General features: G+C 28.9%; 2 protein-coding genes across 2 annotated transcripts; both read right to left on the bottom strand.

Annotated features, from left to right (window-relative positions):
- Nucleotides 1-827: 827 nt before the first annotated feature.
- LOC125824393 (uncharacterized) lies at nt 828-1,060 on the bottom strand. The gene has a single exon (XM_049503763.1). The coding sequence runs from the start codon at nt 1,036-1,038 to the stop codon at nt 829-831; it is 210 nt and encodes a 69-aa protein (XP_049359720.1). The 5' UTR covers nt 1,039-1,060; the 3' UTR covers nt 828.
- An 8,017-nt stretch (nt 1,061-9,077) lies between these two features.
- LOC125824394 (uncharacterized) lies at nt 9,078-9,342 on the bottom strand. Its single transcript, XM_049503764.1, has one exon. It carries the CDS (start codon nt 9,316-9,318, stop codon nt 9,115-9,117), a length of 204 nt encoding a protein of 67 aa, XP_049359721.1. The 5' UTR covers nt 9,319-9,342; the 3' UTR covers nt 9,078-9,114.
- Nucleotides 9,343-12,575: the final 3,233 nt, after the last annotated feature.

Below are 12,575 nucleotides of genomic sequence, written 5' to 3'. Positions count from 1 at the left end.
TATTCCTATAAGAAATTATTTTTTTAATGACAGTGAAATGTATTTTTAGTTATTAGTGTATATAGGCTAAATATAAGATACTAATTATAATAAGGAAATAAATACAAATGATACTTTTAGAACTTTTTTTTTTGGCGATTGAACAATATGGATTAGTGAGTACATTGAAGTACAATAAATTTCCAATCATATGATATATCAATGGGATTTTCAGAAATTACAATGTCATCAATAAAAAAATTCAAGAATATTGCATTGACTAAACATCTTGAAATTACAATTGAAGGTTTGCAAAGAACCCCCTCCAAAAAAAAAACCCTCTATAATATTTACAAAATCATAATAATCTCAAAGAGTAAAAAAAAGTATTCATGTTGCCGCCTAGCAATCAATGAGATCGATTGAAGCCATAAGAGATGAGAGTTCAAATCTTAGCACGAATGTAGAAATTTTTCCAAACATTGATATTGGTGGAATGCAAATAAATACCTTGTACTTGCAAACTAATCCAAACATCATCAAAAGTAACTTTTGTTTCAATTCCAATGCAAATTGATGTCCGCTCTATGAATCCTCACTAGCCTGTCTCGGCCAATCATTGGCATCATAAAAGAACATAATTAAAAAATGGAATTAATGGGAGGAATATGAGAGAAGGAGAGAACAATTGTACTGGACAAATAAGTCGTCCAAGTACACAAAAGCTAGCTCGAACATCATCAACAATAACAGACACGCCTCAATCCCAAATAAGTTGAGATTGATTATACGACTCTGTACTTGCTCGAACATCATCGACAATAACATACACACACCTTCAATTTTTGTTCAAGAAGAATACAAGACTAAACGCCTAGAACAAAGAGTACATTGATATTTCCTCTTAATAATAAAGCAAAGAGGAAGAAAACAGAATTTTGAACGACTCTCAACATCAACAGCTTGAACTTTGCCACCACAAGAAGGACAAGCTCCTGATGCTGCTTGTCTTCCAAGCTCTTTCTCTTCTGAATCACAAATATATATTATCAAACACATTTTTCTCTCTTTGTATCTCACTATGTTTGTTTTTTTGGGGGGGAAGTAGTTCTATTTATTATGTTTCTCTTAAAATTATATTGATATGATTGGCATGTGCACTTATATAGATGTGGTATCAAGTGAGTAAAGGATTTTTACATTCAATTTTTGTGGCGTATAAATAGACACATGTGTTTTATGTGGCATAATAACGTCATATTTATATTACGTAGAGCGTAAATTGTCATGTAAAATGCTTAAGAGGACATATATATTTACTTGTTTAATTTTATACAAATTCAAATGCTCACTTATAAAAATTAGAGGTACAAATGTTTGATTAATGCCAAGTTAAAAGTCATATTTAACTTATATATAGATGTGGTATCAAGAAATTTTACTGACCGTTGAAATTTTATCTCTTTTTTTTGTTCTACTTTATTTGTTTTTAACATATATGATGTGATTTTATTAAATGCTAGCGGTGTTCATCAATGACGGAGACAAGACTTCTAGTAAATGGGTTTGATAAAAAGCTGACAAATGAGCTGGTCGATCAGATATGAGTGAACTTATCAAACACATTTTTCTCTCTTTGTATCTCACTATGTTTGTTTGGGGGGTGGGGGGGAGGGGGAGGGAGTATTTGTTTATATTTCTCTTAAAATTATATTGATATGATTGGCATGTGCACTTATATATATATATGTGGTATCAAGTGAGTAAAGGATTTTTACATTCAATTTTTGATGTGTATAAATTGACACATGTATTTTATGTGGCATAATAACATCGTGTTTATATTACGTAGAGTGTAAATTGTCATGTAAAATGCTTCAGAGGACATATATATTTACTTATCTACCTTTATACAAATTTAAATGCTCATTTATAAAAATTAGAGGGTAAAAATATTTGATTAATGCCAAGTTAAAAGTCATATTTAACTTATATATAGATGTGGTATCAAGAAATTTTACTGACCGTCGAAATTTTCTCTCTTTTTTTTGTTCTACTTTATTTGTTTTAACATATATGATGTGATTTTATTAAATGCTAGCGGTGTTCATCAATGACGGAGACAAGACTTCTAGTAACTGGGTTTGATAAAAAGCTGACAAATGAGCTGGTCGATCAGATCTGAGTGAACTTATATGAAGTGGGTTTTAAAAAAAAGAGTAAGTATACTATTCCCTCCGTCCCTATTTAGTTATCCACTTTAGAAATAACACACAGATTAAGACAACAATGATTAGCATAGTGAAGTTACAATTTTACTCTTATAGTACAATTTACAAATTCAAAATAAATTCACTCAAGATAACTAATCAATGCTGGAAAGTTCACAAGTTTATTTACTTTATTTATGACAAATTTATTTAAATAAGGGTATAATAGGAAAAAATTTGTTGTCATTTCTTGATTTGTCAAAATGGACAACTAAATAGGGACAACCAAAAGAGGAAATATGGACAACTAAATAGGGACGGAGGGAGTAATAGTTAGTGGCGGAGCCACCATATCTTTAGGGTTCATCTCAATTTCTTCGACGAAAAATTATATTATTTTAATATGGTTAAAACACTTTTTTAGATATATATAATAGATGTCGAATCTCCTTGTGTCTATTTCTTCAGATTTTAAATTTCCTTATTGAAAATTCTGGCTCCACCACTGCTAATAATGCTGACAAATGAGCGGGTGTATATCAAATATGAACGAGAACTTATATACACTTTTCTAACCAGCAACCAAATGACACTTTAGTCCCTCAAAAATCAACATTTATGTTTGCGTTTCTTTTTACTCAATTCATCTCATGAGACGCGGCAAAGGACTTGGCATAAATATAAGAATTCTCTCTCAGTCATCGTAAAATTAGAGATCTAAATTATCGTTACTTATAAATTAAATGAGAACTTACATAAATATAATATTTTAGAAAATATTTAACATTTATATCAATAACATTTTTTTTCACTTGAATACTTATAATATAGTTTTAATATATATTTCAGAAAACAATTTATAAAACACGTATAATCTCAATTTTATTAATGAATAATACATTTATCGCATATTTTTATACACTTATACTCCCTCCGTCCCTATTTACTTGTCCATATTTCCTTTTTTAGTTGTCCCTATTTAGTTGTCCATTTTGACAAATCAAGAAAGGACAACAAAGTTTTTCCTATTATACCCTTATTTACACTTCTTGAAAATTGTAAAAGTGTATGTTGTTTCCCTCCAATTTATTTCACTTTAATTCAAATAAGTGGTTGTAATTTTGAAGTTAAAAGTTGTCATAAGGGTAAAATTGTAACTTCACTATGTTAATCATTGTTGCCTTAATCTGTGTGTCATTTCTAAAGTGGACAACTAAAAAGGGACGGAGGGAGTATTACATTACGTCAATTTCTATCCAGACAAACTTAATATATTTTAAAACACTTATACAAATAAATTCAATCTGTCTGAACTCTTTTTCAAATAGTGTATAGCAGGATCTTAATAAATTGAACTACTCTGATTGGCTTAGTGTCCCACACCCTCATGGCTTGAAGCTAAAATAAACCTAGCAAAAGTGTGGTACAATTTTAAAAAAAAAATTAATTCAAGAATTTCTGCTTTTATTTCATAAAAATGCTATATCATTACTATATTAAGTTAGTTTTTGATGGTTCAACTGTAAATGATTTTTACTACTCTGTACAAACATTTTTAGGGCTCGTTTGGTGTGAGGTATAATAACAAATAGTCCCGGGATTAAATTATAGTACCGCTTATTTTGTTGTTTGGTTGGCAAGTTCGGGGTAACTTATCCCGGGATTAATAATTAGTATCGGGATAAGTTATCCCTCTCCTTGGGTGGTATAGTAATCCCGGGATAACTTATCCCGGGATAAAATAGGTAAATGACAAAAATGTCTTTTTCAACCCTTTTGTTATATCACTTTTTACATTAATGAAGGGCATTTTTGTAAACAAATAAATTGTTCTTAAAATTTATTATTTTGAATACAACAAACCAAACACTCAATAAAAAATAATTCCAACACAACTTATCCCATCTTAACTAATCCCAACATAACTTATCCCAACATAACTTATCCCATCATAACTCATTTTCAAACCAAACGACCCCTTAGGGTTTAATTACTTTTGTGGATTATACTGTCAAGTTCATTATTTTTATCTGACCCTATTTAATTGTTATGTTTATTAGAAAAATAATTATTTTTAAATACTCATTAGTTATAAAATTAAAAAAATATTATTTTTTTCCAATCTTTATTGTTATGACTCTAATAAATTTTCTAAAAAAATATATTTAAAGGATTAAGAGAGGCAAAAAGATAATAAATAAGAAAAGATCAGTCTTCAACTTTTATTTGTAATGTTTTCTTAGAAGGTGTGCAGAATATTTAAAGTGACAAACAAATAGAATCGGAGAGTATAATTTAAAAATAATAACCTAAAAATGAAGTAAAAGTAAATTTCTATATACTTAAAAAATAATAACCGTCTATCGGTCAATTTATGATTTTTGAAATTTTTTCGAGCAGAGGAGAAAAATAGAAGATATTATCGTCTTATCAAGCCTAAATAAGTTGTCTACGTTATTAAAATAGTGGACCAAATTATTTTCCAATTGATAAAACTATGTGAGAATTAATTAAAATTTTCTCATTTTACCCTTACGGTTAATTTTTTGTACCATAAAACCTCACGACCTCTTCTCTAGCTCTGGGACCTAAAAAACAAAATGGTTTTTTTTTTCTTGGAAAATTGGCAAAATTGTCAGAGTTTGGCATTTGATGTCCTATATGTTGTTTTTATTATTTATTATTTTTTTTGTCTGTTAATTGTAGGAATACGTGTTGCAGTAATATTACAATTTCCAAATAAATTCCCGTGAATAAGTACGTTTTTTGGTCGACATTAATTGGTAGGTCACCTCTCTTGCCAGCTACAATAATGTTTGAGCTGTCAAAATTCATCAGAGTTTTTGTTGTGGTCAGAGGTTTAAGGCACTGTCATAATCTAAAATTTGTGAGTTTAAAAGCTTAGTCTATTAAAGTTATTATACACATGTTTTGGCTAATTCCGCATATAAAGATATGCTTTTTTTTTTTTTTTTGTTAAGACTCATAAAGGACAATTTTAATTTTATGAATCATCACGAGAGTTGATTAAGCTTATTGTTCAATTTTCATTAATTGGTATTTGGTAAGTCACCTTTTTTGTTAGAGTACCATACCGTTCGAGCTGTCAAAATTCATGAAAGACTTTTTATTGTGGTTAGGAGTTTTGAGGCGGTGTTATGATCTGAAATTAATTTATGAATTTATAAGTTTAGTCTGTTAAAGTAATAAGACATAAGTTTTAGTTGATTCCGCCTATGATAGTATGTTTCTTTTTGTTAGGTCTCATAATGGACAATTTGAAATTTATGAATCATCGTGTGAGTTGAGTTAAGTTTAATGTCCGTTTTCATTAATTGGTCATCACTCTAGCCAGAGTGCTATACTGTTTGAGCTATCAAAATTTATCAATGCCTTTTTGTTGTGGTCAGAAACTCCGAGGCAGTGTCATGATCTAAAATTTATGGGTTTAAAAGTTTAGTCGATTAAAGTTATTAGACACAAGTTTTGGCTAATTCCACCTATGATAGTATGCTTTTTCTTTTTTGTTAAGTCTCATGATGACAATTTTGAATTTATAATCATTGTGTGAGTTAAGTTGAACTTAGTGTCCAATTGTCATTAATTGGAAGTTCATCACCTCTTCTAGCCAGAGTACTTATATTGTTTGAACTGTTAAAATTGTACTAAAAATATAAAAACACCTTTTTGTTAATTTTCAAAAATTCTTGTTGTTCTGAAATTTAATTTCTAATCAAATTTTGAAATTTATTACCGAACATATTAAATTCAACTTCGAAAAGAATGAAAAAAATTTCATAACCAAATGCCTTGTGACATGTATGTAACCACGTGGCTCTCTTACATAAAATAAAGTAAAAAATTATGTGGCTTAGCCCTTTAATTATTTGAAATAGAGTTATTTTTCAATTTTTTTTAATAGATATATTGATAGTTTGGGATCTCATAGCAGATACGTCCTCATATAGTAGGCAGAGATATTGTATACATATGGATATAAAGTATTTCATTATTATTATACGTGTGAATACAACATGTTTTTTTCATTATAGAGATATTATATACGGACAAATACATATATTATGACATAAAATAAGTGTATTTCACTACGTTTTAAAAGCAAAATACTGTTCCTTTTCATAATTAAACATAATCTCACTATTTTTCACACATCTTGGTTAATTTAATTAATTGGGCACATAGATCTCGTATGAGGCATTATGCCTCTACAGCCCATATGTATTATAGTAGATTTAATTTCTACTAGTAAAATAAATACTATATACTTTATAACATAGTGATCCATGGAAAAAGCACCCATTGATTTTATTTATGATATTTTTATTTAGTCTATTTGGATTGAGTCAAAAGTCATACGCTCTCCATCTTATTTTATGTGACATCGTTTAACTTAACACGATATTTGAAAAAAAAAAGACTTTTGAAACTTATGGTCCAAAACAATTCTTAGATATTTGTGTGGTTGAAAATCATATCATTAAGGGTAAAAGGTGTATTTTAAAGTTAAATTGTTTCTAATTATAGTAAGGTGACATTCTTTTTGGGACAGACTAAAAAAAATGGAAAATGATCAAAATTGCCCCTGAACTATGCGAAATAGACCACTTATACCCTCCATTACATTTTGGGATCAAAAATATCCCCGCAGTTATCCCAAGAGACCACAGATACCCTCAAGAGTTAACACCCCAATTTTTTAGTGATGTGGCAAGCCACATGGGACTAATCCCTCCACCTAAGCATTGCCAACTAAGATTCACTACAAAAGAACTTGACTTTTAGTGGCGACAAAGTCGCCACAAAATCCCAAAATATTGCCACTAAAGGTTATGAGTGATTTTTAGTGGCGACTAAGACTCCAACAACCATTCGCTAGTAAAACCTATTTTTTCAACAAAAAAACATGATAATTAATTTTCGATTGTGACCTAATTTTCTAAAATAAATAACTTCCAATATCCATATTAAAAACATCCAATATTATTACGTAAAGTATTTCATGTAAGTAGGATCTGCGGAGGAGTCATACCTCAAAAAGTGTGAAGTAAACAACTTATTCTAATGAAATAACAAGATAGTTACTTCTTCAAACGACGTAGTACTTTAACTATACAACAAAAACTAAGTTAAATACATTAGTGTGGAGAATTTTTATATGCTCATCAGGTAATCTATCTTATTCTTAAGGAAATTTTCCCTATCGATATACTTCGATAATTTCATAGTGTAATTTTTGTTCACACTAACAGTGCATATAACTTTGAATTCAAAACTAATTGGCATAGAATATGTTTGTCATTAGCCACACGTTGCTATGTGGGGGTCTTCCTTTTCTTTTGGCCTTTATGTTTAAAGAACAAAGTACAACATGGTACATTTAGACATTTAATTTCCTTCAACAACGAAATTAATTTATTGATGTCTATTTATTTCAAACTTTATATCTTTTATGTCCTAGGTCAATGGAACGTGATTTTGATTTCTTGTCATGATAGATAGGATAGCAATTTGAATTAACTTTAGTTCCTACTTACTCGTTAGAGAAGAATTTTTGTGTTGCGTATTGAGCTCTTATTTACAAATTTTCAAATACACATAGTATAATTCGAATGAATAATTGTCAGAAAATAACCATTTTTAGTATTATTGACAAGAACAATTACATACTTGTATTTTTAGTCCCAAAACTTGGCAACTTATTGCCAAGTGCAATAAAGACCTTTCCGATGTTTACAATTATAAAATGATATACACGATATATAATGTGAAATAAATTTTGGGAAAATATGCTAGAATATTTTATGTAGCCTAACTCATAGAGAGTTCTGTCACTTGGTCTGAACCATTTCTTCTATTTCTATGATTGTTCAGTAATAAGTTTTCTCCTTTAGGATTAGGTTTCTATTTCGTGTTATGCTAAGCTCATTTCTCTTTTTAGGTCTTACCTTTTGTACTTAAAACATTGTAATTTTATGAGTTATTAAGTGGTTGTTGGGAAAAATATCTAAGGTCTGTTGAGAAAAAAAATATGAAGAAAGAGAGAGACAATTATAGGAATTATCTATTGCCATTTTTTTGGGACTAAAATTATCTATTGCCTTTTTAAAAAAAAATTATACTTGACAACTAAATAAAGTGTTTTTTTTTTGGACTAGAATTATCAACTTGTTACAAAAAAATTGAAATTAGTTACTTTCTCCATTTCTTTTTAGTTGTCATGATAAGATTTGACACAATTCTTAAGAAAAAATAAGGAGTGTTGTTTGATCAATATATCCTTGTTAGTTTTTTAATTTTTATCTATATATGTGTCTCTTAATTATAGAATAATTAATGTTAAGGGCAAAATTGGAAAAAGATAATCAATTCTCTCTATTTTGGAACAAGAATTTTTAATATACATAACAAGTAAAAAAGAACGGGGAGAGTAGTTAACAAGTTTAATCGCAAATCTATCATTAAATTGTTCATAGCTAACATACTTTTTCAATAATCCGCTGCTTAAATAGAATTATCAACTAATTTTACTGATTAGTTACAAAATTTGACCATCGCTATTCCTATTTTTCTAGTAATGAAAATACCTTTTTTTTTAAAGTATGAAAAATACATTTATTTTGCAATGCACGAAAAAAAAATGGCTTAAGTCGTGCAAAGCTAAAACCCTGAATACTGATTATATTCAACCAACATCAATGGAAAAGAAAACAAATGACCAGAAGCTTGCAAATCTAGAAGTCTGAATACTGATTATATTCGACCAACATCAATGCCAAAAAAAACAAATGACCAGAGGCGTGCGAAGCTAGAAATCTGAATACTGATTATATTCGACTGACAAAGAAAACAAATGACCAGAGGCATGCAAAGCTAGAAGTCTGAATACTGATTTGACCGAAATGAATTAAGGGTACAAAACAAGGCGCCTAGAACATAAAGAACAAATATACTTTATTTTAAACCTCAAACAAATTGGCAAACAAAAAAGCTTGCCTTTGCCTTCAATATCCACAGCCTCCACTGTCCCTCCACAATATGGACATGCCCCTGACGCTTTCTTTCTTCCTACTTCTTTTTCTTCTTCTTCACACACATATATCATACGCATTCTCTCTCTCTCTAGATCTCTTTCTTTTTTACTCTTTTTCTATGTGTGTGTGCAATAATAAATGTTGTGCTTTATATAGGTGTGTTTTGGACTTTTGGTGTGAGAGTGAGCTAAAGTCACTAGTAGAAAAGAAGATGTTAGGGTATAGAGACAAATTTTATTGCTAAAAATCAAAATTTATCGCTAATTATTTTTATCGATGAATTAGCGAAGGTAATTAAAAGGTTTTGTTAGCTACGACCTACGAGCAATCTAGTGACGGATTACTAACGAAATTAACGACATTGTATCTAGAGTAGCTAAAGACTAAAGTCTTTAGCAGCATTTATATAGAATGTTGATTTAAATATTTATATTTATTATTACCGCCTAATTTAATATAACAACGATTAAATTAATAACGCTAAATCTTTTATTTGTTATACTGAAACATGTTTATACTAGACAAAAAATATGAAGGGTTTTAATATTTTATTGCATTTAATTCTCATATCCAAATTGATCAGACTTCATCATCTCAACCCCTTAATTGGTGGTTGATCACTTTAATATTTGTAGAATGTACAATGAGGTCTTGCTATTTTGGGTTTGAAAGGATTAAATTAAATAAGACACATTAAAACCCCTTGTTTGCCTAGTATAATTGTGATTTGTGTGTATGCGCATGCTTTAACTTGTTTTCTTTGTCAGACTAAGGAAGATAAATAATACGAACAAAATAAGTTAAGGGGTGGGATGGGGTAATATAATCCTAGCATAGCATAAGGGGGTAAATGATATAAATAAAATAAGTTCACATAAATAATATGACGCTCGTAAAATTTAGACATGTAATCAACAATTTCACCATAATTTATATGTGTTTTTATATGCCTTATCCCTAAAAGTCTAGGGGTGGGGGCGGCATCATGATCACATTTTTAGTGGAATTAGGTGCCATCTATATACTCTTGTTATTAGCAAATCATCTACTAACATTTATTCTTGTCATTATTGGAGCTCAAACCGAAATATGTGGACTCCGAATTTCATGTGTCCAAAATCTTTGAGGAAAAAAATGTCCAAGTTAGAACTTTACTTGGAAGCAAATGCATTTTTCCTAAAACACTAAAATTCGATCACAAGTTTAAAAAAGGGCAAAGTTGTTCAATTTTAGATAGTACGGGAGCAAACATGACCTTAAATTTGTTATTTTGTATGTAATTTTTCTCACCGTTGATTATATTGATCCACTATTCGAATCTTTAGTCCTTCTAAAGTATTACATCATGATGATACCCTTTTCACAAAAATGTCATGTCTTTATGTAAAATGTACAAACTATGTGATGGACCATTTCTATGAAAGAAAAAAAAAAGTAAGTTACCAAACTATTAATAACCATTTTTTCCTATCTAGTTGTCAACACTTTTATTTTGGTTTAAATAATAGTAAAAATAAGAACACAACCAAATTACTTTCTAAACTCATAGAGTCCAAACAAAAATGCTCAAAGCAATGTTAGTTTCATTTGACAATGACATCCTTCTGTATTGGGTCAATCTACTGTCCAACTTTCTTGAGTCACTTTTTCAATGTTTCTTCAAAAAAATACATGAAGTTATCATTGATATAATTGATCATTATTGTGGTTTATTTTGGAAAGTTTTCTGTTCAGAGTATAATTAACTAATAGAAGTGTGCTCTCTCTACTAGCTTTCATATTTAGATGAGATGGACACTCACTCACATGCTATCAGAGTAGACAAATGTCTTCTGATTGAATTTCACCGTCACGCATATCAAAAAGAATTTCCATGTGTTTGGTTCGTGAAAAGAAATCAGGTGTGCACGTGAGGGGCGCATTGAGAATATAATTAACAAATAAAATTGTATTCTCTCTAATCACATAAGTTTTAGATGAGATTGTCACACACTTTAACATTTTCTAGTATTGCTAATGATGTTTTTACATTAATTTGCACAAAAGAACTTTTTGCAAATCTTTAAAGGTATCTTTTCCACTTTTATGGTGAAAATCACTTGCACTATTAACTTTGCTTTAAAAAGTAATCGTTCTCCTCAATTGCTTATTGTACCCGTATATATCTACCTTTGTTTTTTATTCTTTAAAAAATCAAGATATTTTTCCCTTTTTAGAAAATCTATATAACAAATTTCCTATAGAAAGAAAGTATTTTGAGACGAAAAAAAGGAAGAGAATTATTGATCGAGTACATGAACTAATAGTGTTCTATAAGAAAATAACTAAATATAGGAAATTCATTTTATTATTAATAATAAAAATTCTAATATATATCATTGAGGTTTAATTTGGAATTTTAAATTATTTTTAATGGAATTTTCTATTATTGTTAATGACTTTTTTGCCTTAATTTGAGCAAAAATACTTTTTTTTCAAATCTTAAAAGTATCTTTTCCACTTTTGTGGTGAAATTATTAATGTTGTCATCTTATCTCGTTTTAATTGTAATTATTAGTTTACACATGGAGATTTTTAGAAATTATTGTGGTATCAATTTCTAATTTTACTAACATTTTCCTTTTTCAGTGGCAAAAATTACACCAATGTTTGGCATAAAAGGGAATTTTCAAATTAAGTTAAATTTTATCAATAATTGGTATCAAGTATTAAAATATTACAGCAAAATGAAAAAGAAATAACTAACATAAAAGGATTTTTTCCAATATATTACAAAATTAGGCTTCTAATTAGTTCTATAACTATCCATTTGTATTAATGGAACTATGGAAGAACCAGTTTTCGGAAAATAGCAACAACTTTCTAACAAACTATATACAATTACGATAAAATATACCCATGGTATACATAAATTATACATTTATGTTGTATATATATCATAGTAAAATACTAAAATTAATTATAGAAAGAATTATCAAAATACACAACTTATTTTACCATATTCTCTAAAATTACCTACCATATTCTCTAAAATTACAAAAATTCATAATTTCCTCACTCTCTCTCCTATTCTTGGATACATGTACTCTTACGATGTATCGGGACAAGTGTGTCTTGTATCAACAAAGGTAATGTATCGGGACGTTGAGCGATATATCGGGATATGTGTGTCTTGTATCAACAAAGGTAATATATTGAGACGTTGAATGATGTATCCGAAATCCTTAAATTTTAAGAGATTTTTATAATTTGGAAAAAAATATTTACTATGAGATTTCTGTAATTTTTACTTTATATATACCCATGACAAACTCAAAATATATAACTATGTTAT

Source organism: Solanum verrucosum, unplaced genomic scaffold (assembly GCF_900185275.1).
Source record: "Solanum verrucosum unplaced genomic scaffold, falcon-dt-bn FXZP01000022.1, whole genome shotgun sequence".
In the NCBI taxonomy this organism is placed as follows: domain Eukaryota; kingdom Viridiplantae; phylum Streptophyta; class Magnoliopsida; order Solanales; family Solanaceae; genus Solanum; species Solanum verrucosum.
The sequence above is the reverse complement of the archived record's forward strand: the minus strand, read 5'-3'. Positions and strand labels throughout refer to the sequence as shown.